This window comes from Merops nubicus, unplaced genomic scaffold (genome assembly GCF_000691845.1).
Source record: "Merops nubicus isolate BGI_N331 unplaced genomic scaffold, ASM69184v1 scaffold8745, whole genome shotgun sequence".
Lineage (NCBI taxonomy): Eukaryota > Metazoa > Chordata > Aves > Coraciiformes > Meropidae > Merops > Merops nubicus.
This window is the reverse complement of record NW_008610229.1, coordinates 52,365-78,609: the sequence shown is the minus strand read 5'-3', so window position 1 is coordinate 78,609 and position 26,245 is coordinate 52,365. Positions and strand designations below refer to the sequence as shown.

Here is a 26,245-nt window from a genome sequence, read left to right as displayed (position 1 = left end):
CACAAAAGAAGAGAGTGCCTTCACATTTCCCAGCATCCAATACAAAAGACTGAGTCTGATTTGGTAATCCGTCATATTCAAGGTTGTTTGAATGGCCACACCGCGGCAAAGGGGGTCACAGCATGGGAGAATAATTAACTTAATCCTCCTGCCTTGTTTGTTTGATGCTGCCTCACTCCAGTGCGAGTCAATAAAACTTTGTGCAGTGACACACACATCTTCCAGCAGCTGCCAGCTGGGCCAAAATGAGGATTAGCAATGTCGCCTTTCTCTTTCTTTTCTTGCTCAGCCCAGGTAAGAGTCCTTTCCCTCTTGCTTGCTTAGGTGAGGTGGGGGCCAAATGCTTGCAGGCTCCATTTGGTGAAGGTAAGTCCCCAGATCTCTGTGCCATCACTTACCTGGATGACGATGGATTTGGGGCTTGCTGGCCAGGGAGAGTTGCTGTTGAACAAAGCAAGAGCTGTTGGTTGCTGTTGAATAAAGTGGGAGTTCTGGTTGCTGTTGAATAAATGGAGAGAGTTGTGTTCTGTAAAGATGCCAGAAGAGCAACAGCCTTGGTGTCTGTGTGAGGAACTAAAGGCTCCCTGCCAGCATGCCCCATGGCCAGAAATGGGGCACCTTTGGAAAGCACCTTATGAGAGGCTTGGTACAAAGTTATGTCTGTCTGGTTTCAGCAGCATTTTATCCTAGGGTTGTTACTTTTCTCTGTTATTGCCAAGTACCATGATCCTTACTTTTATTGTTTGAAATTTTGTAAACACGTTGTGAAAAACAAAATCACAAATGAAAGGAAAAAAATTTCTGCACACTAGTTTCAGTCTTTTTCATAGCTACAATCTTAACAGGGAATTTTTCATTCCATGTGATAGGGAGGCCAAAAAACGATCAGCATTAGTCTCTGAAGTCTTTTTGGTGCTGTCAGGCTATTTTTGAGGAAGACTGTGCAAAATAGTTTGTAATGCACAAGAACTGAGTAAGGCTTTTTACGTCTATCTTTTGGGGTTTAGTAGATTGTAACTCTTACAGAAAATTAGGATAAATATTCTCTGTCCTGAAAACCTTAAACTTCATTGAACTATGGGATTCAGATGGCACATCTTCTTTCAGGCCTTCCGTGGAACTACATAGCCTGTTGTGATTGCATTTAAAAATATAATTAGGAGTGTGCCAACACACATATCCAATATAATACATTTTACATATGTAGTTTTAAAGTATAAAAAAAGGTAACTGTTAGAAAAATATATGGGTAGATTTTAGCTAAAATTATTAGAGACATGCTCCAGCATAAGAAACTCTAGATATCATTTGATTTCAAGAATGATCACCTTAATTTAAATTCTAGTTTCTGAGCTTTGCTTTTGCAGAAGAACAGCCGCATTCAAATCAAATACTTTTCTCTAGTAGATAAGAATTCCATATGGGGGAGGAAAATATGAGATTTGGGCTTTTGTCTGTGACACTCCGCTTTTGTTTATCAATCCTTTATCAAATGGCAGTAAATATTTTAATTTCTGAATAAGGCAGCAATACATCCTTCTAACACTGAAAAATTCCTTAGACATAGGAAAAATGGTAGCAAGAAAATTTACTGCATTTCTATACAGCCTGGATTTTTTTTTTCTTAAAGAAGTATGCCTTGCCATGTAATTATAACGGAAAATGGGAAAAAAATATTTTTATGACCATGTCAATATATTTAAAACAAAATGTTGTGATAATAGTGACAATATTATTGCAAAGTGTCCAAAAAAAATAGAATTAAGGTTGCATGGAAGCTGTACCATAACAGGAATCCTTTACTGGTGTTTCCTGTCCTTGTAGAGAGCATCGCAACATCCCTACGATATTGTCTTAATTCATTTTTTCTTAATGTTATTTTTGTTTTGAAATAGCTAGTGGAATCAGTGATTCCTGTGCCTGTCACATGAAATTTTATTGTAACCTGTTTCACTTTATCTGAGCTAGCAATCGGGTGAAGGAATTTAACTGTACCAGTTGGCATATAAGCCTACTTCACACTACAGCAGAGAGTTACTCAGGAAAGGGAGGAGTACTTGCCTTCCTCAGCCTGAAAGGTATCTCACTGAACACCCCCATGGAGGCTCACAGGCTGCGTGTCTGAACGAGATGCGTTCTGTCCCTCCTGCAGGCATTGAGCAAGGGCTGAGAAAGAGAAGGGTCAGAAAAAGATGGAAGAAAGAAGTCCCTCTCTTCATCACAGCTGTCATGCATGAGGGGGAAGCCAGGGTCTGCTTCATACCCTGTGTGCCTTTTATTCAGCAATTGCATAAAGCCAGGCACAAAACCAGGCCACAGAGGAGAACTGAGATGTGTTGCAAAGACCATGGACCAGCTGTCTGTCTGAGGCTGAAACCACACGGAACAGGAGAACTCCCAGAGGCAAACCTCTGTCAGTAGAGTCATATGCTCATCTGATAAAGAAAGTGTAAAAACCACAGGACTCATGCAACTCTGTGACCCTGCTGCTGGAAGTCATGAAAATCACAGTCCTGTGAGCTATAGCTAAACAGTCAGAGATGCATAGGTCTAACAGCTAAAGAAAATGCTAAGTGGCAAAGTTCTTTACAAGAAGGATTGTACTTGAACATTTTTGTACTTTACCTCTAAACATAGCTGTAGCTTTTAGTATCCTATATATTTCACATGCAGCTGTAGCCCAGAGGGCACTAGGTGGATTTATTTTACCAGCTCCATTTCTTCTGTTAATTCACTGCAATGCAGGGAAACATCTATTACATTGAATCTTAAGTTCAGTAAAGAGTTACTAAAAAAATATCAAATGGAACATGAGCACAGTGGTAGCCCCAGTGACTGAGGATGGCTGATTTCTTGCAAGAGCAAGAGCATTTGAAAAGAGGCAGCTGTGGCATGGCTGATAAAATGGAAGTGATTCCATGGGATGGATATCAGCAAAGAGGAATCACTGTTTCCCATCCTTCTTGAGTCCCATTTCTCTACTTTCTCCAAAGTGTGGGTGACCAAAATTTGCTTTCTGAAGCACCTCACTTTTTTTCATTCCTAGGGTCATCTCTATTCCCATCACTTTGTACCCTAGGCTTGTGTTACTTGTTATGATTTTCCAAATAATGCAAAGCGCTGTCCAAGCCACTTCTCTGTTCTGCTTTCCATTGAGTTTTCAGTGACTCTGCCATACTAGGAAGGTAAGATTTGCCAATATTTTGTCACTATTAACCCAGTTATTCCAGCAGCTAAATGATGATGGTATTCAGCTAGATGACGAAGAACTTAGCACGGAAGTTTGAAATAAAACATATCAGCAGTCACATTTTCACCTCTTTCTCTCTCTTTTTCCTTTCAGTGCAAGGAAATGTACTAGACAGCTATGTGAAAACAGAAGGAGCTTGGCTGCTTAACCCAAAGAAGCAAATTTATAAGGCAAAGAGTAAAGAAGAATGTGCAGAGCAATGTGAAGCTGAAACTAAATTTACTTGCAGGTAATTTCCACTCATTCCCTTATCCACCTTTTCTGCAGATGATGGGGCAATCTGCCTTATTTATCAGTAGTCTGAACCTCTGAGGGATTTCTTAAGAGTATGTGTGTCTGAAATTTGCTGGGAAAAAAAAAGATATATAGAAACACAATACCTGGGACATAGAGATAAAGATACCAGAAATAGAGAAATTAAGAAAATCATGCTGAATTTTTATTGGAAAATATTATGACATCTTGATGCACAGCTTGGCACACTGAAAACTAAACTGACATGGTTTTATCAAGTCTCTTGCACTTCTTTTGCAATAAAGAGTCGCAATTAATTGATTTGAAACAGTACAGCAGCAATTTTGCAATATAATTTGGTGTTGCTTATGTTCATTGCATTACCTATTATCTTGCAGATACATTCATTAATTCTGAATTTTACTAGAATTTGGACTCTGGCAACTACTTTGAGAAAGGGATGGCCATCAAACCGTAATGATCTTAAACCCTACTTCCAACACAGCCCTCATGCTGCACTTGCATTTAACCAGTCCCAAGGGTGAAAAGCATGAAAGAAGTTGACCAATCTGTACCACTGGCCTTTGCTCAGTCTCCTGACTCAGGGGAGCCTATTGCTTTGAGCCTAAGGCTTCTGAGCCTCCTGCACCAAAGCCTCAGAGCCCATTGAGCTTCAGCAGTACAGCAGGCACCTGGAGAAATGAGGAGAGAGATCTGCTATCCTGGGAGGTAGTCTTCATATGTGAAGCAGGGAGATTTCCTCTTATCTTCATGAATTCTTGATCTACCACTTTAGCATACTTTTTAGAACTCAGCAGACTGTCTGCAGGACTGTTTCCAGTACTTTGTTCTCCATCAGGCTTTTATACAAGGCAGGTATGCCCTGGTGCTGACATTTTAAATGTTTTATAGCTTTATGTTTTAAATCAAAAGGGAAAATAAGACATTTTGAAGAAGTGTAACCCTGAAGGATGACAGGGGGTTGCTGACTGAGTGTGCGGATTGCCACGCATTCTTTTTGGCCCTACTCCTCTCTCTGAAAACCACAAAGAGAGGGCAGAGCTTCAGCAGTACTCAGCTCAGGGGTGTGGGGAGGAAGGCAGAGAAGACAGGTCTCTATATTCAGATTACGTATTTACAGTTTGCAGAGGATTATTGTTCCCTTTTGAGGCATATTCAGGCAGCATAATTCCTTAGCCTACTCAGGCAGTATAATTCCTTAGCCTTTATCTCGGGTCTGAGCTTACCATCACCTGACCCTGGAGTAACATCCGGGTGTTTTGTCCTTGCCTCCCTAATTAATTACATGAGATCTATTACAATCAACAAAGAACAGGTACTATCTGCCAGGAAAGGATCTGGGGAGAGAAAGGTAAATATTAGGCTGAGCTTTAAGACCAGGCCAGCACTGCAGTGACCTCACGTTAGTGCTTCAGACCAATGACTTCAGATCAATACTTCAGACCTGTTGTCTCATCTTAGCGTTGTGTTGGGCCATGTCATCCACATTCCCACTTACACATTTAACATTACTGAGAGCTGAGCTCAGACTGAGACAACAGTCCCCAGTGTAGTTTTGACTCAGGACAACCAACACCACCCAGACAACTCATAGACAGAGTTGCTAGCTGTGAGTCCAGATGTGATCCCTCTCCTTGGGGGAGTGGCTGTGCAAATTTACAAGTACAGGCACACTGGGACCATGCTAGTTGGTCTCAGGACTTAGAATGGGCTTTGTCAGTATTTGTTTTCCTGGTATAGACCTAGGCACTGAATGTTGTGTTGCTATTGTTCCTTGTTTGCTTCAGAAAAACTGGCTGAAGAAATGACTTTGCCTATCAGGGTTATTGCAAAGGTCACAGCACCTGCTCCAGTTTTGCAGACTTACAGCCTAGGCACTTGCTGAAAAGACAGATGGCAGTATTTTCCAAAGTGCTTACATTACTTCACGTACAATGACTCAGAGCAGTTATCACAAGGTAATTTAAGGTCTTGGCTTGCTGTGAACCTGTTCCCTGGTAACTGCTGAATACAGGAGAATGTCTCACTTCTTGAATGACCACTTTTTTTTTTCAAAAAAAGGTCAAAGTCCCTCGTACATATATGATTTTCAGCATGTTCTCTGGAGTATCTGGAACATTATAACCTTTTTTATCCTTTGTCATAACTTGTTCATGTAGCTCCCTTTTTACCTAAGTTTGGTATGAAGACTTGGGCATCAAAGTCAACACTGAAAATGGGAGCTGTGATACTCAGTGGTTTGTGAAACATCTTTCAGTCTTAAATACCACTGAAGTGCAGTGCTTGCTAAAATTGTAACTGAATGCTAGAAAAGGTCTTCAGGAAAGTAATGCAGATAGCATTCAGCTATCGTTTCTTACGTTGCTGTCTTCTCTTAATTTCAACAGGGCCTTCTTATTCACCAGTAAAGACCAACAGTGTTTAACATTGGCTGAAAACACCAAAACAGCAGTGATATTCAGAAGAACAAATGCAGTTCTTTATGAAAAAAGAAGTATGTCTATGTTTTGTTTTGTTTGGTTGGTTTTTTATATTCTTTCACTGAGCTATGCTTTCCAGTGGAATGCACATAACCTTGTAGTAAAAGAGAGATAAGCCTTCACCGTTGGGTCAGGTCAGATGAAGTGCGTAGGTGAACCCTTACTAGACACCTGGGTCTTGCCACATTGCTGTGGTACCATTTTTTCCCCCCCAGATTAGTGATCCAGCATCTTTCCTGCTCTCTAAACCCCACGGTCCACAAGCAGGAAAGAGCACTGTTGCTTAGGGAATGCAAAAGGTGTTGGGAGCACCTCTCCTTTTAAAACCAGCCAATAACCCCCAGATGCATGTTCTCTGCCTCTGCTGCAAGTACTAGGAGGAGCTACTTGTGCTTGGCAATGGTTTCTGAGACAGACCTTTGCCCCCAGGAAAATGGACGGAAACTACTGAATAATTTCATTTAGGTCACTAAAGAAAATTCACAGTTTACTTGAGTGGGGCTCAAATGAGTTTCTTTTAGCTGCACACATTGTCAGAAGTATTAGAGTGTTACCTATCCTTCAGGTAAAAATGATCTATTTTAATAGTGTTCATATATTGCTATATGACATTTGTACTCTTCAGTTAATGCATTTGGTGAAATGCTTATCTCAATCTACATTTTTACAATGTAATTAATTGATGTGGTGAATTTTTGTATTCTCCTTTAGTACCTGTTTTATTTCTGATCACTTTTGTCATCAATGACAATTAACTGAAGTTTGTTTAATCTCCCATTCTTTCTGAAAATAGGAAGACTGTCTTTAAGAAATTTCAACTATCCTATTTTTTACCATGTCTTTTAAAGATCTATCACCTTATGCCAGATGCAGACAAATTATTGCGTTTTAAGACTATTTTTAAATTACATAATCAAGCACAGAACTCTTGCTATATACAGGGAAGCAGGGATGCATTTTATTTTTAATGTTACATAAGTTTCATTGTGTTGTTCTCTGACTTTAGTCATACACAGGGAGAAAAGGTCTTGCTGATCACTCAGATGTAATATAGTGTGGTAAACTTTGAATGGAATTGCTACTGTTCTATGTTAAATGACTTCATGAACATTGCCTTTCACTGTTTGTTGATTTGTAGCTTTAAAAAAGCTGGTCTCCTTCAATGAATAAAAGTACATGAAAGGCAAAATGAACCAGGTTCTCAGCTGCTGCAAATTATGCAGTGGTTTCAATTGGCCAGTTTCTAACAAAAAGTCAAGAATCACAATAACTGGACTGTAGATATTAATGAACTCCAGAAAACTGGATCCTTTCTCCTCTACTGACCTGCAAAGACTTGTAGGATAAGATAATACTATGTGTGGAACACCTGCAAGGTTTTATGTAGCAGTTCAATAGCTTTACCTGGATTGAAACTGAGTATCCAAATGAGATTTTGTTCAGACATTGTGGGTATAAACACACACATATATATGGAAAATAATTTTTCACAGAGAGGGACCACCTTGCCCAGAGAGGCTGTGGAACCTCCATCCTTACAGATACTGATAGGACTAAGCTCTCAGTGGCCACCTCCAGCTTAGAAGCTGGCCATGTTTTTTATGAGGGTTCAAATCAAAGACCACTGAGAGTCCTTTTCAATCTCATCTTTTCTGAAGCCTACAGCCAGCTGCCTTTTTTTTTTGTACATATAACGGGTAGGTAATTTAATGTTCTGAACTTGTTTCTATTATGTCCAGAAGCTGGGCGAAATCTCCCTGCATCATGATTAGGTAACGCTGAGAAACCTTCTGCAGATCCTATTGTAGACAGAAAACTGAACAGATCAACATAAAGTTCAAAGACTGATTAAATAAATGTAAATAACCCTTGCTGATTTTGCTTTAGTACTGTGATTAGGAGCTAGACTGAGATTCTCATCTATTTTTGCTTGGATTTGCTGAAATTGGAACGTGGATGAGAGTCCTGCAATATTCAGTGAGGATTGTTATTGCAGCCTTTTAAGCCCTTTAAGGTCATAAGCATGGATTTTAGTTTCTTGAAAAAGAGAACCCCATCAGTACAAGTGTGACAAACTGTAGTTCTACATAACTGAAATGTCCCAAAATTGCAAACTTGCAGAAAACAAAAGATGGACCTAGGTATCATGAACATCAAAGCCTCAGCCCACTGTGTATGTGTCAGTTGGTTTCTCTGTTGCTCATCTCTTCATGATGACATCTATTGTTACAGAAAATCATGGAAAATGTAGCTTTTACCTGGGCAGATTATATCACTCTCCCCAGCAGCTACTTCTGTCTTGATACTTCAGGGAAATTCCTTTCACATGCCCAGATGCTTTTGCAATACTCTTACTGAAACCAAGGTTATTTTTTTTTCAGTTGAAGCAATTACGTAATTGCTCTTTATCATTGTGTTCAAAGAAAAAGATGACAATTGGTAAAAAAATCAGGTTTAATTTTTCTTCCCTATGGTATGTACTATAGAAGAGAAAGTTAACCTTCTGTGATGTATAGAAAAAGTAATAAGAATTAAACCTAGCATTTGGGAATTGTTATCCAGTTATTTGTTTGTAAATAGTTAACCCAAGGGACATGGGTTGAGTTTGGGGATCAAAGTTAGTTATTTGTCATCAGATAGAAAAAAACCTAAAGGTTATATAAACGGTCAAAAGTTTACACAAACAAAAAGAGTCATCACTTGACTGATACAATGTTCAGCTATTGAGGTTTTGAATGTTAATTTATTGCAAAATTGTTTGAGGTATCTAAATGTCTTCCGTCTACAATTTCTAGAGTAAACTTGCCTATACGTGCATTGAAATAGAGATGTGCCTAAAGGTACATCTATAAATCCAGATCTAAACTACCTCTTGGCCTATAGAAAAGCTAAACCTTATTTCAGATTCGAACATGAGTTTTTGGCAATTTTGACAAGACAGAAATGTGTTCGATGACATTATTTCTCTATCTTTATGTTAATCTTCTGCTTGTAGGTCAGATTTGGTGTAACTCTGATGCCAAAAAAAGCTTATACAAAACTGAATCTCCACAAATATCTGGTCTGGACACTACATAAAGACATTGAGACAAGCCAGGTCACAACCTAAAAGACAGATTGCTTTACTTCAGCTAGAAAAGAGGGACTGGCTGATGAAAGATGCCTTGTACAGAGAGAAATGTTAAATGAGTAATCTAGTTAGTTTTCCAAGCCAGAGGATGTGTTGCCTGCCAGTGACTGTCCCTAAAACAAATACAGAAGGTCTGAGGGAATGTGCCGAGTTCCTTCAGCCATGCCCTGGCAGAGGTGCTGCTTGCAAGCCTGCTCTACCCTCACAGTCACCAGCTCTTTGCTGGGAAAAGTGACTGTCAGTCCCCCCACAAAAATCTCAAAGAATAGAATGGGGTTATGGTTGCTCCTTCCTGCAAAAAAAAAAATGACAACATTGAGCTTTCTGTTCTTAATGATTAATAGTTTAAAACAATTTAATGTTTTTAAGGTTACCCATACAAACTCCAGGCTTATTCAGCATTAAAATTCCTCTCGACTTATATAAAGACAAGATTTCATTACTAATTCTTTCACTCCTTTTTTTTTTTTTGTGAATGTACTATTAAGTTCCAAAATCTGAAAGTACAAAAGCATATATAATATGCACCTTCAACCAACTATCCATTTTATCTTGCACAGCAAAGAGTCTTTGTTTTATCATATAATGAATTGCATCATGCATCATGTAGTGAACTTTATTGAAACAGTCACCCCCATTTTTATATATATATATCTTCTTAATTGCTTATTTCAGCTGATAAAATGCTATGTGTGTGCATTTGTGATTCTGTCCTGTTATATTCCTCAGCTGAATTCAAGTGGCTGTCCTTTAAGGTTTAATTTTAGTTATTTTGCAAACTATAATAAAAGCATAGGAGGCAATAAAAAGTCAATGTGTTTCTGCTTCTTATATTGCACATTTAAATGTTAAAAGCAAATTTTATTCTTTAAATCTACTATAGAATATTCTCCAAAGAACCAGGTTGTGTTACACTTACTTCTTTGGAATTCTGGTTTGGCACTTTTTGTCTTTTGCTTACATTTTTCAATGCTAATTAATCCACCTGGACATCAGATAACCAGTAGGTTTTCACAATGTGAGCTGTCTATTTTTAATGGCATAATAAAGTCAAAATACGACCCAATATATTTGAATGTAGTAGCGTGAAAATTGATTTTATATGTGCTAAAATCATGTCATGATACTGATTAATTAAGCAGATATCATTTCAGTTTATCTTCTAGAATGCAAGAAAGGCAATGGGGTGGATTACAGAGGAACAGAAGCCAAAACTCAGAGAGGTGTGCCATGCCAGAAGTGGGGTGATAGTGACCCCCATAAACCAAAGTAAGGCCTTTATGTACATGTTTGTATGTTTTTTTCTGAAATTTTGCTAAGCCATTTACATATGCTAAGTAGTCTTACAAGCAAATTGTTTGGTGTTCAAAGTCTTCTTATAAAATACTTTTCTACGCTTACATAGAATAAGATAATTGTCTAATTTGTGTTGTAACTCAGACACATGCAATTAGGGCTACATGATAAATATCAACATTGTCAGTCTTGGCAGCTGCATTTGAATCTTGTTGTCCTCACTTGGCCAAACACTAGATGGAAGCAGCTGTTTCTGCTGAAATGAGAATTTTCCATTAATCTCACCAGGCCAAGAACTTCTTCTCTTGTCTAAAGGTATAACATGCAGCATATAGAGGTACATAATTTTATCAGTGAATTCACAGACAAATAGCGTGGCAGTATTTCTTTATTTATTATATTTAATGAAAAACACCCAGCTGAGTCTATTAATAACATCCTGTTGGGAAGGCATAGCATTTGGGTTACAGAGAACGCTCACATTTCAACAAACAGCTTCTCATTGTGTGTCCCGGGGAATGTGTGCCAGAGGAGACTTTTCTCCACATGCTACACGGTACCTCAGGTGAGCAAAAATTACTGGAAACTGAATAGCTGGAGTAAATGAAAGCATGAAAGACAAGACTGGCCTTAGAGACAACATGTGTCCTGAAGGCTACAGCTGTGACACTTCTGACTCTTCAGCAATGGCACACAGCAGCAACCGGGACACCTGTAATCAATATTATCTACAAAATGGTCCTCAGATAAAGATTTCCTTTTTAGAGTCCTCATCTGAACAGTTGGGACATCTTTTCCTTTGCTCTCTAATCCCATTTAAATTCTGTTCCAGTTACACACCTGAAAAATATCCCAGTGCAGGACTGGAGGAAAACTATTGCAGAAATCCTGACAATGATGAAAAGGGACCCTGGTGCTACACCACAGATCCTGCTACCAGATTTGATTACTGCAACATCCCAGAGTGTGAAGGTTGGGATACATACATCAATTTCGTTCCTTTTTTGGAAGATGTATTCAAGCATGTGAAATTGTTCAAATACTATTATTTTTAATTGAGTATTTTTTTCAACTTGAGTTTAATTCAGCCTGAAGCTTTCCAAAGAAATTTTCAACACCAATAAGGAAGATACCAAAAGACCTCCAAAGCAGCTATACAAAGTCTTTTTTTTTTTTTTTCCGTAGATAAAATACAAATAATGTATATGAGTGTATTCATATATTGCAATCCTAGAATTAAACCAAATGACCAGTGCTAGTGCAAAAGTCAATCAAACATGACAGCAGCAAGGCACAGATTTTCAATTATAGTTATCTCCTTTAAAAATCATAGTGTATAAGGTTGGATTTTTTAGAAATGGAAATGTATAAAGTCAATCGACTGGTTAAAATCATCTTACCAAGAAAAATAAGCTTTTACTTTGCCAAAAAAAAGCTGTCCTTCAGCCTTGTGCCCAGACCAGGCTCTCGAGCTTCACATAAGATCAATGTTTATTGACCAGTTCTTCAAGGATTTTCTGACTCATTTGTTCTCTTTCTGCTTTGCTCCTACAGAGGAGTGCATGCACTGCAGTGGAGAAAACTACCACGGAGTAGTTTCGACAACAGAGTCTGGGCTTGAGTGCCAGCCCTGGGACTCCCAGGAACCTCACTCTCATGGATACCTCCCAGAAAAGTGAGTCAGACTCTTTGATAGGTTGTTTATCGTCACTGGTGGCATGAAGACCACCCTGCCCCAGACAGGATAATTGTTACAGCCACCAGTGATATTTTTGAAAACTTATTTGTCATCTTCAGCTTTCCAGAGAAGGATCTGAGGAAGAACTATTGCCGTAATCCCGATGGTGAACCTCGGCCCTGGTGTTTCACTACCAGTCCAACTAAACGCTGGGAATATTGCAACATTCCTCGTTGCAGTGAGTCTGACTTCTAGACACAAAGATACAAAGATACCTAGATAGCTTCTATTCAGGGTGGTGCAAGGAGCTAGACCAAATACAAGAGGTCCCAAAGATAAATGAAAGATGGAAAAACTGATGACTTATCTCAAAGAAAACAAAACAAAACAAAGCCAACAACACAAACCTTAAAATGAATGTTTAATAGTTCTTTTGAGGTATCTCTGTCGTAGGCATTTCTAATGGTTTTGCCTGGAGCATATCTCCCTTCCTGGATTTTTTTTTTATGACCAGGCAGTTCAGTGGTTCTCATGTTCCTCTTTTGATGTCAAACAGTTTCACTCCTCCTGAAAATCTTTTGGCTTTTGTTTTGCTCTTCCAATTCAATTTTACACTTTTTTCCTTTCCTTTTCCCCTAAAGGCCTGTCCTTGCCGCAATACTTTCCCTTGGGGTTTCTTACCAGATCTCATCCTTGCTGTCTTTAACTCTCACCAGTTAGAGTACATCTCTTTTATATTTGCTCTTATACCAGTGCCTATCACCAAAGGGTCTGACACTTTCACCCCAGTTTTCTTCACCACTTGCTCACTTTCCAGCTTTACTCTGGTGGGGCTGCTAGTATGGTTCTGTTGTATCCTGGCTGCTGTGGACAGACAGATGCAAATGCCCTTCTGGCCCTCTGATTGCTTGTGAAGGTGTTAAAATAGAAGAAAGAAAAGTTAAGATCCTTTTGGATCTTTTTGCGACCCTTTAGGCTTTCTAAACATTTTGGCCTTTAAACCTACTTGCAAAGAAAGCTAAAACGCCCACTTAATTGTAAAGTACAAAGTAGCTTTGATTTTGTCTTTCACTATTGTCTAGCAGGCACTGCTTAATTTCCACTCCTTCTTCTGTGACAGCAACACCCCCGCCAGCTCCTGCACCAGGGCGTCAGTGCCTATCAGGAAGAGGAGAAGACTATCGAGGCACAATATCTGTTACTGAATCGGGAAATACCTGTCAGCACTGGAGTTCTCAAACTCCTCACAGACATGCTCGCACTCCTGAAAACTACCCCTGCAAGTAAGTGAACCCTCCGCAGTATTTAGTGTCCATGAGAAAATTAGTATTATGATATTTGCTTGCGGCTGGATTCTTTGTCTCTATGTTTCTGCTGTGCTGCTCTTGGCCTCAAAGTACTACATGAAACACAATATCTTAGTTCACCCATCAATCTAGCAGGTGTCTGGTTTAACACATCCGAAATACCAGTGGATTGCAATTATTCATCTTGTAAACGGCATCAATAAATGACAGCAGCAGTTACCCACCAGTAAATACAACAGTAAACTAGGCAGTGTGGTACATTTTCCTGTTGATCACAACCTTCACTAGGTTTCTATGATAGAGTTTACTTAGCCATGTTTTCTGTTTCAGGAGTCTAGAGGAAAACTACTGTAGAAATCCCGATGGTGAGAAGATGCCATGGTGTTATACCACCAACAGAACTGCCCGGTGGGAATATTGCACCATACCCTCCTGTGATGGGACAAAGCCAGAGGCTCCTGGTAAGAACAACAGGAGACCTGTGGAAGTGAAGGATCATCATGGTTTATTTTGAAAATTCTTGAGTGACTCTGCTCTATTGCATTATTTTGTATTATTGCTGCCACTCTCAGTATGGCTACGTACTGGTTGAATTTCTGAGCCTCGTGTGGAGCCTAGGATGCTATCTTCAGTCTGGTGCATAACTGCAAAAGTTTTTAAGTCACCTACTGACCCAGCTCAGGAAAAACTGCAGTAACAGAGGTCATTTCCTTTTGACAAGTGGTGGCTCCCAACACCTCTAAATTTTTAAATGCTCCATGGAAAACTTAATTAGCTATACACGGCAGCTCCTGAAAAACTGAATACAAAGCAAAACCTAAGATAATGTAAGAGTACTGAAACAAGGCTCCATTGAAAGCAATCAAAAGAACATTCTCCTTACACAAGGCAGGTTTGTTCCACACATGCGTCTGTGGCAAAGCCACAGAAATTCCCCTACCCTGGAGAGGTTTGGTCCACATGTGAACTGTTTGGCTCATTAGCTGAAGTAAATCCTCACACATGATAGTGAAATTGGTGTACAAGTGCTTTTAATCTAGCGTATCATAAAATTGTTATGAACATTTTTGGCAATCTTCCTTTTGATCTACAGTCTGAGAAGGATTCTGTTACAGAGAGCATGCTGTGGCAGTCAGTGAAATACTCTGGCTTGTTGTTTTCTGTTGGCTTTCTATGCTTATGCATAAATATCAATGTATAAAGATGCAAGGGACTGTTTTCTGTTATTCACTACAGCTGTTGACGAGCCTGAGCAGGCTGAAGTTACTGAGGAGTGTTATGAAGGCAACGGTGTGACTTACCGTGGCACAGCTTCCTTCACTGTCACGGGGAAGAAGTGTCAAGCCTGGAGCTCAATGTCACCACACCGACACAATAAAACTGCAGAGCATTTCCCAAACGCGTATGTGTGTTTCCCATCTCCCTGATTTGTTGGGCAACAGCCATCCGGGAACTTGTTCTGATTTGCACCATCTTTACAGAACAATGATTTGAAAGCTTGGGAGGGAATGTACTTGATAAAAATAATCCCTTCCTTTTCTTCCTTTTTTCACGTGAAAATATTTTCTATGAACCTCATCTTGAAACAAACCATGGTTGTTGCTGTTATGCTTTAGCCTAATTCTGTGCTTCTACATTGCTTCTAAAGGTGTTAAGAGTTATCAGAAATTCTCCCTTCTATCAAAATGAACTGCTTCTATACATGTATTTATTCATGAGTTTAAGCTTTTGCTTCCTAGCCTGCAGGTCATTAGAACTTTGAGGAAGGGATGGGTTATCGTCTTATTCCTAATATTTAGTATTTATTTATTCCAAAATGCAAAATACTGTTTCTTTGTAAAAGCTCTTAATGTGTTTGAAGAAGTAAAAAGAATTATACCTTTCATATTCCTATGTACACTTACTGATCTGGTTTAGTAGGCACTATTCTACTATAAACATTAGTGAATAAGTATTTGGCATATTTAAACACTCTGCATATTTTTCCTGATTTCTTTATGCTGGAGAAAGGGTTTCTGTTGCACACCATACATGATGAATGGTATATGCTCACTCTGTAGCAGATCTGCTGCCTAAAATGTTCTTTAAAGTTCTCCTCAGACTAGTGGCATGGATGGGAATATAATATGCTTATATTTGTAGGGACTTGAAGCAGAATTATTGCAGAAACCCGGATGCCGATAGCCGCCCATGGTGCTACACCACTGACCCCAGTGTGAGATGGGAGTATTGTGACTTGAAGAGGTGTGATGTCCATGTACAAGTGACTTTACCAAAACCTCCTCAGACAACAGTGGACTCAAATCTTGGTGAGAATACTTTCTACTTTCCCCAGAAATGCTCACAGCCAACAAGCTGTTTCTTCATAGAAGCCTCATCAAGAATTTAATGAGGATTAGATACAGGAAACTCTAGGTAATTACAGAGTTTAGTATAATACTGTACCCACTCTGTTCATTTTCTGAACTTTCTTGTAGAATTTTATAGCAGGATTTCTGCGTCTGATTTAGGTTAATATCGCATCTTTTATCTACTACATCTGACAATATTGGAAACATGAGGAAACAGACGAATTGTAGTCTCCACACTACTGTGGGAGGGCTACTAGCAATGACAGCTGATCTAGAGGTGATGGCATTCTGCTTGCAACTGTTCCAAAGAAGTCTTTCCCTGTGCCATGCATTCACATTTCCAGGGCTCCATTTCCCACCAGAGGATAGCTTGCTTTTAAAATGTTCAGATGCAACTTCATTATGCAGTAGATGGTTAGAGTGCTTCAGCTTTCTTTGTTTTTTTTTGCTATGTCATGTCCTTCTGGTTAGAAGGATAATTATTTTGGCTGCTTTTTAGCTACTATAAAATGTGGCATTGGACAGATATCAACGTCTGTAAGGAAAAGACTTTATGAGTGCGTTGTCATTGTGGTCCTGGTTTCTGAAGTCATGAGAAGTCAACTGAATCTAAGCTTCTTTGATTTATGACATCAAAGATCATGAAGAAACCATTTAAAATGTAAGGAAATTAATAAGTTGTTGTTAGCCATAACTGACACCGTGTTGTCCTTCTCTCCTTATGCTCATATTATGTACAATGTTTAAATCCTAGTAGTATTTCCTCAGATTTGTTTCTGCTTTACCACCATGAAGTATAGGTATGGCCCAATAGCTCACAGCTGACAATTATTTCCTTTTCCTCTTTCTTCAAAGATTGCATTAATGGTAATGGGAAAGATTATCGTGGCACAGTAGCAAAAACTGGAAGGGGCAGGACTTGTCAAGAGTGGAGTTCTCAAAGACCTCATGCGCATGACTATTTTACTCCCATGACTCACCCACGAGCAGGCCTGGATAAAAATGTAAGCAGCTGTTCACTTAATACTCACTGTCACTGAGCTTTACCAGCCTGCACGGTCCCCCAGCAAGCATTTCATACCAGGTCTTTGTAAACGAATTTATTCTCCCCAGTTCAATCCAAGAACGTGATCGTGATAATTCTTGTTGACATGAGCAGTCTGTACTCCATTGAGGCACACAGAATGCCCAGAAGCTCTGTTGAATGTTTCTGCAACACAGTGAAAGGCCTTCAGATGGGCAGTTTCTTCTCACTACTGGTGACTAACTAGAGTTGGTCTGTGGGGAGCATCTCTGCCTCCTCTACCAGAAAGAGCACCGGGGGTCATAGTTTTCAGTAGTAACCATGACAGGTGAGATGGTGAGGGATACAATGTTCAGTTCAAGCTCCTTGAGATATACCCTCTAACCTCCACTAACTAACTATCCAGCCCCCATCTGCTACTAACTCCCTCTCCAGCCCTCCACCTTGTGCCACAGTCCATCAGACAAGGATGTACATGGATCTGACCATCTTGTAATTCATTCTCCACCTCTAACCTTCATCTCCCTAGTGCTAACACATGCACTCATCATCAGTTCTCTGAACTTGTAACATCCCCTATAAAATACTTGCCTGATTTGCAACAAGCTCTATATGTGATATAAAGAGCTTGTCAGATGCTATGATCATGCCAGCTTAAACCATGGCTGCCTGCCATAACTTTTTGGTTCTTGGCAGAGGCTCTTGAGGAAGAGAAGTATCTATTTTCTCCTTTTTCCTAAAACAGGGGATATATTCCTGAGTAGGGAAGGCAACTACAAAAATATCTTGTAGCATGCAGTTGTGTGAGATGTTTGTGCTGAGCAGAGATCAGCCAGTATGGCCTGTAAGACCTAAAGAGTGATTTAGCTAACCAGGCACCCCACGTCAGGATAAACACTGCACCCCTGCCCTGGGACTCATGGGCATCACCAAGTTGTGCAAGGGCAGCTTACACAATACCCACTTGCCCCAGAGTCATGAAACCAGAGTGAGTGTGAAAAGACCTCAGAGCTGACTGTACTGTTCTTTTGAACTGCAGTGGAAAAAGGAGTAGACAATTTTGTGCTTTAGAAAACACCATCCTAGGTCAAATTCTCCTACTTCTTGAGAGCTCAGAAGTCCAAGCTTACACTAGCAAAGCTTAGTGGCTGAAGAAAGTTGAAGAGGTTTTATTTTTATTATCTTTTTCTAAACTCACAGGGCAAGTATTAAAATGAAACAGATTTTGACAAAAGGAATTGGAAATCACTTATCAGTGAGGAAGTAAAGAACGTATTCCCCAAATTTAATTTGATTTTATTTTGAAATATGCGTTGGTAGGCTTTTTTTGTACCCTGGTTAATAACTGGTGTTATTATTCTTTGCTACAGTATTGCAGGAATCCTGATGGAGATGTAAATGGACCTTGGTGCTACACAACAGACCCAAGAAAAGCCTGGGAGTACTGTGACATTCCCAAGTGCCGTAATTATTCCTTTCAAGACTAGTGTCTCCCTTTCCTGTAACCTTTTCTGGCAACTAGAGGACATTCCGTGATTAATCTGACAGGCAGATCTAAGACAGTGCAATAGTTTTAGATTGGAAATTAAGGCTGCTGGGAAATTATATTCAAAATCTGTGTCTGAAATCTTAGGAATGCTGTTTATACCTTGGAAGCTCCAAACCCAGCATGAGATGCAGCTGGAGCCCAATGAAGATCATGAAGGTTTTGCCATGTGTTTCAAAACAGCTGTTCCAGCAGAAATTTCCGTGTTTCTGCCTGGTCACCTGGCATATCTCTGCACGTGGCCAGACTGAACAAGGGATGCACTTGTCCCAGCAAAACTTTTGCATCCTCAGCTCTGGTTCTGTCTTGGATGTAAACTGGATTTTCCCTCCTCTGATACTGTACCATATCAGATGTCTGGAAAGTGCATCTGGCCCTAAATGTTTCACCAGATGCCCTTGTCTGTGTTACTAATACTCAAGTCATTGTACTCTTAATGAGGTGATGCAATGAAGTGTACAATGCTAAAATTTTACAGCATTTAGGTTTCAAGTCCTTTCATGTCCATCAACAACCAAAACTATGCCAGGAAGAGAGGTACTTTCCATTCAACAGAAGGGTGACTTTCTCTCTGCTCTATCCTCACAGCTGTGAGCAGCAGAAAACGTGCTCTGATCAAAACCCCAAAATGGAGCACACAAGAAAAAGAAAGAAAATTTATTTCATGTGCATATTGTAAATGTAACACTCCAACAGTTGTGTTGGATTCTTAGGGGGGAAAATGACATTTTCACATGGTTGTTTTATTTGTTCTGAAGATCCAATTTCTTTTTAAAATTATTTGGTTTTCTTTCAGTTGTTCAGCTAAAGAACAGAGAAAATGTGTCATTTATCTTTAATTTCATTAGTCAGTTGCTTTTACTGACAACAATTTTTAAATTCTGTGTTCATAAGAGTCAGTTGCCCATGGCTAAACAAGAACTACCCTTTTTTAAAAATTCAGACATATCTGAAGTAGCAAAAGATCCTGAGATAGGAACAGACAAAGCTTTGCTCCACAGAAACAGTGATTGAATTTCTCATACAGTACCACCAAGAGCAGCTTGAAAACAGCTGCCAGTGCAGCTTCTCTATTGCTGGCATCTGCAATAGTGTATTTAAAGTTCAATTTAATCAGATTTAAAGATACTGATTTTTTTCTTATTCTGTAGCTCCTGCTCAGTATGAGTGTGGAAAATCCAAGTTCAGACCAAAACTGTGTGCTCAAAGGATTGTTGCTGGGTGTGTTTCACACCCACACTCCTGGCCTTGGCAAATCAGTCTCCGGACAAGGTATGGCCATTCCTCATTAGATTAGATTTTGCATGCAGATAAACTTTGCCTCTCCTAGGGTGTTATAGTATAGACTGTTGCAGCAGTCACAACTTCATTTTAATTTAAAAAAAGCTCAAGGCTATACATTATATGTGTTAATCTTAAAGGTCATGTAGACAACAAAGAATGCTCTAGTTTTGATAAATAACCATGGAATCAACTCAACCACTAAATTCAAAAATACTATCATTAAAAGGCAGAATGACTTTAAATCTGTCACTGTATCCTGCAGAAGAATCAATATCCTATGAGTAGAAGCAACAGTTTGAAGCACGGATAGCACAGATCTTGGTCAGTCCTTTCATGAAAGCATTTGTTCATACTGGCAAAGTTATTAGCAAAACTAGGAATCCAGGTCAGTTTTAGAGCTTTCTGACTGTGATTAGAGCTGGATAAAACCCAAAATCTCTAAAACAGTATACATCACTGCACATAAACTTTCCTAGTAACAGAAATACTGGTTAAGAACAAAGATCTAGGTGCTTTCATACAAGGCCTTATAAAAACGTTTACACAACGCTACTATAATTGTAAAAAATATTGTTCAAGGAAAGTAAAACGTTGATTCTTAATGAAAATGTGGAATAATGTCTTTAGCATTCTGTGAGTTCAATGACCTCGCACACCCTTGGAATATTAGAAAGAGCCTTGGTGCTGTGCGAGCACTGCTCAGGGGCAGTCACAACACGGGTGTTACCAGCACCCTTCTAACTCCCAACACAAAGGCACCGCACCAGGAGGGCTGCTATGGGGAAATCAGCTCAGCCAGACCCAATGCAAGTTTGTAAAAGCATACATTAGAAAGATTATATGATGAATTGTAGTAGAAATAACTTCTCTGCCTTAAACCAATTGTCCTTTCATGCCTTTCTGATCTATTACAGTTATGGCCTGCATTTCTGTGGGGGAACTCTGATAGATCCTCAGTGGGTTCTTACTGCTGCTCACTGCTTAGAAAGGTAAGTATTTGTTATAGCCTGCACCAGCATTTTCTTACACTACATAGAAAATCCAAGAAGAAACAAAATGCCCCCAACAACCAACCTGAGCTGTCGTTCAGCTCAGCTTGCAAATAGTTGAGAATTGAGCCAAATTTATTCATTATTCATTAACACAGAGTTTTGACGGAGAAAACAGAGTGACAGTGATAACTTTGGCCAACTTGATTTCACGTGCCATAGTAAGGGGTTAAGAAACTAAATTTATCCCAAAGTTGTCTTTATTTTTCTGGCTTTGACAGAACAAAGTGCCCAATATCATCATAAGTGATCTATGTCCTGGACGTGTGTTTGTCAGCTCACCACGTGCAATCTTTTCGAATAGGTCCTCACGGCCATCTTCATATAAAGTATACCTTGGATTACACAGAGAAAGAGCATCAGAGCCATCAGTGCAAAAACAAGATGTTGAGAAATTGTTCAAGGAGCCAAACAAGGCGGACATTGCCCTGCTAAAACTGAGCAGGTACCACCCTTTCACCTGAAGCATTCCTTTGTTCTGATGGGACAGCTTGACTAGACAGTGGTTGCTGGTGTCATGGAAATGTGTGTTTCTGTACACACAGTCAGTGATTTAGGACCCTCTCTTTTTTCCCTTTTTGCAGAAAGGCCAGTGGAAACCACGGTGATTCAGCTGCAGGGTTTCAGGAAGAAAAAGGCCTGCCTTGGGCTGGTGGGAGGGGGGGCTAGGGACAGTGACCCAGGCTGGCAAACCACTGGGTGCCAGCTGCTGGAAGATGAGGCAGTGGCAGCAGAGTGGGAGGAGGTAATGCCTAGAGGAGCTTTCAGTCTGTGTTTCTGTATGCTTCTACCTTGATATGGTAATGAGGATTGAAAACTGCAATATTAGCATGATAACACCCCAGGCTGGTTCCATGCTGTAGTGGGGAGATTTCTTCTTCCAGCAGGTCCTTCAAGTGTGCAGGCAAACAGTTTGTGCGTTTGATGCAAGACCCAGTACAGCCCTTCTTGCACCCGCTTTCATTCATCTGAAACTCTTGCCAAAATGATTATGTCCATACAGCTGTAAGCAGATGTGAACATATGGTGCTTGTGCTTTGATTTCCATGGCTGCAATGCAGGTCCAAAACAGAGGCAGGGTTAGCCCAATTAATATGGGTTCTTAATTAAGCCTAGCCTTAGCTGGACCCAAAGACAACTCAGGCTGAATTGGATTCTGCTCTGTGTTGTGTTCAGTTTGAAATTTTTTAATGGTCAGACTGGATTTATAAATGGCCAGATAGGATGCAGATAGAGCAAGCTATGTGTTAATTGCCACTAATTCATACCACTAAACAGCTTTTTAATCAGGTTTTCTTGGCTATGCATCAGCCTAAGTCAAAGCTTTCTCTTGGATTTATATTAGTAATTTTAGTACCAAAAGCCTCTAACTGGTCTCCATTTCAGATCTTTTCCTTTTGTGTGTTACATTCTGAGGTATGAGAGCCTAAAACAAAAGTGGTTTTGCACATGAGAAAAACCTTTCACCTGAAGCTCAGGATTTCAAAGAAAAAGGGCTGACTGTATATAAAATGAATGTGCTAAGGGTTGTTGGTTGTTCCTGTATGAGTCTCTTGTTTGTTTCTTTCAGCCCAGCAATCATCAATAATCATGTGATCCCAGTTTGCTTGCCAAAAGAACATAGTGTGTTAGGAGGAAGAGAGGAGTGCTATGTGACAGGCTGGGGCGATACAAGAGGTGAGGCAGCATTAACACACCTGAAAACTTGGTGGTTAGAGACTGGTATATACCTTTATCCAAAGTGTATTCCCTTTGTGCCAGAACCACCCCCCCAAGTTTGCATACATACCTATTTCATCAAAACTCATCAGGTACTGCAATTCTTTCCACTGTCTGTCTCTGACCTAGATTCTACTAAATTACTCAGAGCCATGTAAACTGAATCCCCCTAAACCAATACTAAAAAGGGAAAATCAGACCTAAGGAGCTGCTAACTCTTATCAATACACTCTGCTTTTCCCCAAAGTGGGCTTTTGTGTTCTTCTAGATTTGGCCTATTTCTTAATCACGTGAGAGTGAGTTTGCTCATTCCCTTGGTTTTTTCTCCCAACCAGCCTGGTTCAGAAAATCTCACACAAATATAGCTCTCATTTTCAAAGCATCCCACTTTGTCTTGGTTGAGGTAGGCATCAATGCCTTTTTTGCCTCCTGTTTTCTGCCCATTATGCCATTTTCAACTGTTTCCTTCCTACCTCCTTTCTTCCACAGAGAAGAAAACTCAAATACAGGAAAATAAAATTATTTGGGAATGAATTCCACAAATATCAGTGGGTACTGGATCCATATGGATGTATTGTGAGAGTAGGAAGGTCAAACTGTGCAGTGCTGATTTTGATGGGTGGTAGAATGTGTTAAGCACCATGATATTGATAATGCTTACTTATTTTCATATCATTTCATGTTATGCATGGGAAGTATATGCATAGTACATAAGCTCTATGTTTATTTTATTGCTTATCCATATCTCAGTGTTTGTTCTGTGAAGATCTTAATTTACCTTTGTAATTTGTTACATTTTCATTTGTTTTTATCTGCAAAGGAACTGGTGGTGATGGCTACTTAAAGGAAACAGGCTTCCCTGTAATTGAGAATAAAATATGCAACCGCCCTGAATTTTTGAATGGTAGAGTCAAAAAAAATGAGCTCTGTGCTGGGAATATTCATGGTGGCACAGACAGCTGCCAGGTAAGGAAAACTGTGAGCATCAGAATTGGTTGTAAGCACATTCAAATCAAATAACACTTTGCTTTCTGGCCTTTAGAGGCCAGAGAGAATTAGCCTTGAGACGTTGCCACACCATGTGGCATATGAGCTGAAAGATGCATGTGGATTCTGCTCTTCCCTTGCTCCCTTGTCTGCTGCTAGGAAGAGGGGCAGGTAATTTTTCAGACCTACAAAGCAAATGATAATACACGGCTGCCTGAAGTAGGAGTATGGAAGCCAACTTAGGACGACTAATGGTCCAATTTTTTTTTTTTCGCAGACCACTTTGCTTGCCTCAATTAGACTAGCTCTGATGTCTAAGCTAGCTTGGTTAACAGCTTGAGACATCTCAGTTAACAGTCAAGGAAAAATGCAGTGGAGTCTGCCACGCAGGCATACCAAGGGCCAAAGGAACTACTGATTTCTAAGTGCCAGTGCCTGTGGAAATCACAATGGGTGAAGCAAAATGCATGCTGGACTTCTCTTTTGCTGAACAGAAAGAATGTAGTTGACAATAGCTTGTCTCAGAGGTGTGGCATGAAGCCGTTCTCCAAAAGTCTAGGTTTTGAAATCCAGTTCTTCACTTTCTTTAAATACATGAAAGGGCTCAGAAAATCTTAACATACTGAATCAAGCCAGAAACTTTCTGCCCTGAAAAGTTACAGGTAACTCTGTAAACAAGTGTGAAGACAGCAACCTTCCTGCCCAGGCTGGCAGGTCAATGCCATTGCTAATACAGTAGAGGCAACCTGTGCACAAGCACTGTGATGGGCAAGCAGGCCATTGAGGAGTGTGCACTCATGTCTTAAGACACGTGGTTTCAATGTATGCATTCATTTGGTCTTGGATCATCCAGTAACAATGGAAAGCCATCAAGACCTCAGAGAATAGACTGGAGGAGGAAGTACAGCTTAAATTAGTAAGGACGATCAGATTGCTTCCCATGAAATCCCCTTTGCTTACAAAAATAAATGTAATACTTGGATGATGGGAGATGAAGACTTCATGACAGTGTTCAACAACATGCACAGAGAGCTATTCTCTGACTAGAACTCCAGTGTTTTCTTCTAGCTTGTGTGCTACTCACACATGAGAGTTGCTTTTTTTTACTTTTATTTCTGTGCCTCCTGTGAGAAGAAAAGTGTTGGACATTGGTCTGTCCATGAAGGAATCATCCTGTTCTTTCTTTGTTTAGGGGGACAGTGGAGGACCTCTAGTCTGTCTGGACCAAGATAAATTTGTCCAACATGGAGTCACCTCTTGGGGGCTTGGCTGTGCCCAACCCATGAAGCCTGGTGTTTACGTTCGAGTTTCCAATTATATTCCTTGGATTAGGAGTATAATGGAAAACAACTGATCTTCATACGGACTACCCTCTCCAGGAAAGAAGTATGCACATTAGAAATACAAGATTCCAAGTGCAATATTAAATCTACAATCATTCATAAGAATGTAAAATAAATATGATCATCCATTTTAAATTGCTATAAATTAACAGTGATTACCAAGAAACTCAACTGATGATATGTTACCCTCTTTGTACGTTCTGTGGTTTACTATGTTTGACAATAGACTCTACCCACCTCTGAAATCCATGTCAAAAAGCCCAACCTCAACTGTAACTGGACATCTACAATAGAATATAATATTAGGCTCTACAATGACTTTCCCAAGAAGTTGTGCTTCCAACTAGAAAGGAGAATACCTCTCATTTTCTATGAGTTCCCTGAGCCTCTTACCAATTTAATGATGCAAACCAAAGAAGAATCTCACTGTATATGTCTTATATGCATGTGAAGTTTTACTAGATATGTGCGATAGCATTAAACACATGGGATGAAAAAAAAAAAGCAGGAAATACCTTTGGTTTGTACTTTCATATTTTTTATTGACATGGAAATCTGTGTGTCAGCAAAAGTACAAATATTGCATTGGAGATATAAAACAGTGGATAAGAAATATCCTCACCCTAAAGTTAGTCCACAGTGAAGACAGAGCATAACTGTCAATCATTACATCAAGTAATGACGATGTGCTTAATATATTATAAAATTTTGTTGTCCATAGTACCCATCCTGTTTCACTACATAATTTTATCGCACTATACAACTGTTACATGTACATTTTTCTTCTCTAAAAGAAAATGATGTGTACATGCCTGTGGTTATAGGAAGTGAAAGCTTAGACCTTTAGAGATGCTGCCCAGGGAAAGCTTGGCTCACATTCACCAAAGTGAAACTCTTGCTAGCTATGAACCCTCTCTCTCCTGCTGCATCACTTGCATATCAGCCAAGGAGCATCCAACAGGTGCCTGGGGACACCCAGTTTTGCATGGACTCCTTCCTCCACTCCCAGGGTATGCTGAGTGTACCCCAAGTGACACAGCTACTTCTTTGGCTGGGATTTGTTTTGCCTACTTTCTGCATTGCAGAGGTTCACTCCCAGGCATGCCAAGCTGCACGTAATTTTTTTTTTATGTGTGTGCACATATCTATAGAAGTGATAGGTTGTCTCCTAGGAGGTGGCTTGTTTTCTTTGGGTTTGGTTGGTATTTTTTTCCCCTCCCATAGGCTATAAAGGGACATAAGAGCTGTAAACCAGGATTAGGTGGCAGAGTGAGTTTTGCAGCTTCTGCACCTGGAGTCCGATTCTGGGAGGAGCACTGGTCTCAGGACATTGTTTTCCTGGGCAAGAACAACTCTGATAAAGCATTCCTCATACGCCTTTCTGGTTGAGGGGATTCACTGGGCACAAACACCCTCATGCATATTTTCTCTGTCCATTCATTTTGATCACTAAGTCAGCCAAGAAATATGCACAGTATTTCCCTGACAAAAGAAAATCTGCATTGCTCTTCAGATCTGAACTCTTGCAGGCATGTTAATATCTGGC

At 39.8% G+C, this 26,245-nt stretch overlaps 1 protein-coding gene across 1 annotated transcript; it reads left to right on the top strand.

Annotated features, from left to right (window-relative positions):
* Positions 1 to 195: 195 nt before the first annotated feature.
* PLG (plasminogen) lies at positions 196 to 24,826 on the top strand. The gene is made up of 19 exons (XM_008940838.1): positions 196 to 294; positions 3,344 to 3,479; positions 5,893 to 5,999; positions 10,270 to 10,384; positions 11,244 to 11,383; positions 11,966 to 12,086; positions 12,209 to 12,327; positions 13,210 to 13,372; positions 13,727 to 13,877; positions 14,644 to 14,798; positions 15,539 to 15,705; positions 16,603 to 16,751; positions 18,142 to 18,235; positions 19,469 to 19,589; positions 20,516 to 20,590; positions 20,955 to 21,095; positions 22,221 to 22,327; positions 23,190 to 23,335; positions 24,549 to 24,826. Exons 1-19 carry the CDS (start codon positions 246 to 248, stop codon positions 24,708 to 24,710), a joined length of 2,418 nt encoding a protein of 805 aa, XP_008939086.1. The 5' UTR covers positions 196 to 245; the 3' UTR covers positions 24,711 to 24,826.
* Positions 24,827 to 26,245: the final 1,419 nt, after the last annotated feature.

What these genes read in the sequence shown, in the direction of transcription:
- PLG (XM_008940838.1), top strand. Translation starts at nt 246, where the DNA reads ATGAGGATTAGCAATGTCGCCTTTCTCTTTCTTTTCTTGCTCAGCCCA. An exon ending in AGTGACCCCCATAAACCAAA is followed by an intron (nt 10,385 to 11,243) that starts GTAAGGCCTTTA and finishes ATTCTGTTCCAG; the next exon opens with TTACACACCTGAAAAATATC. An exon ending in AGGCTGGGGCGATACAAGAG is followed by an intron (nt 22,328 to 23,189) that starts GTGAGGCAGCAT and finishes TTATCTGCAAAG; the next exon opens with GAACTGGTGGTGATGGCTAC.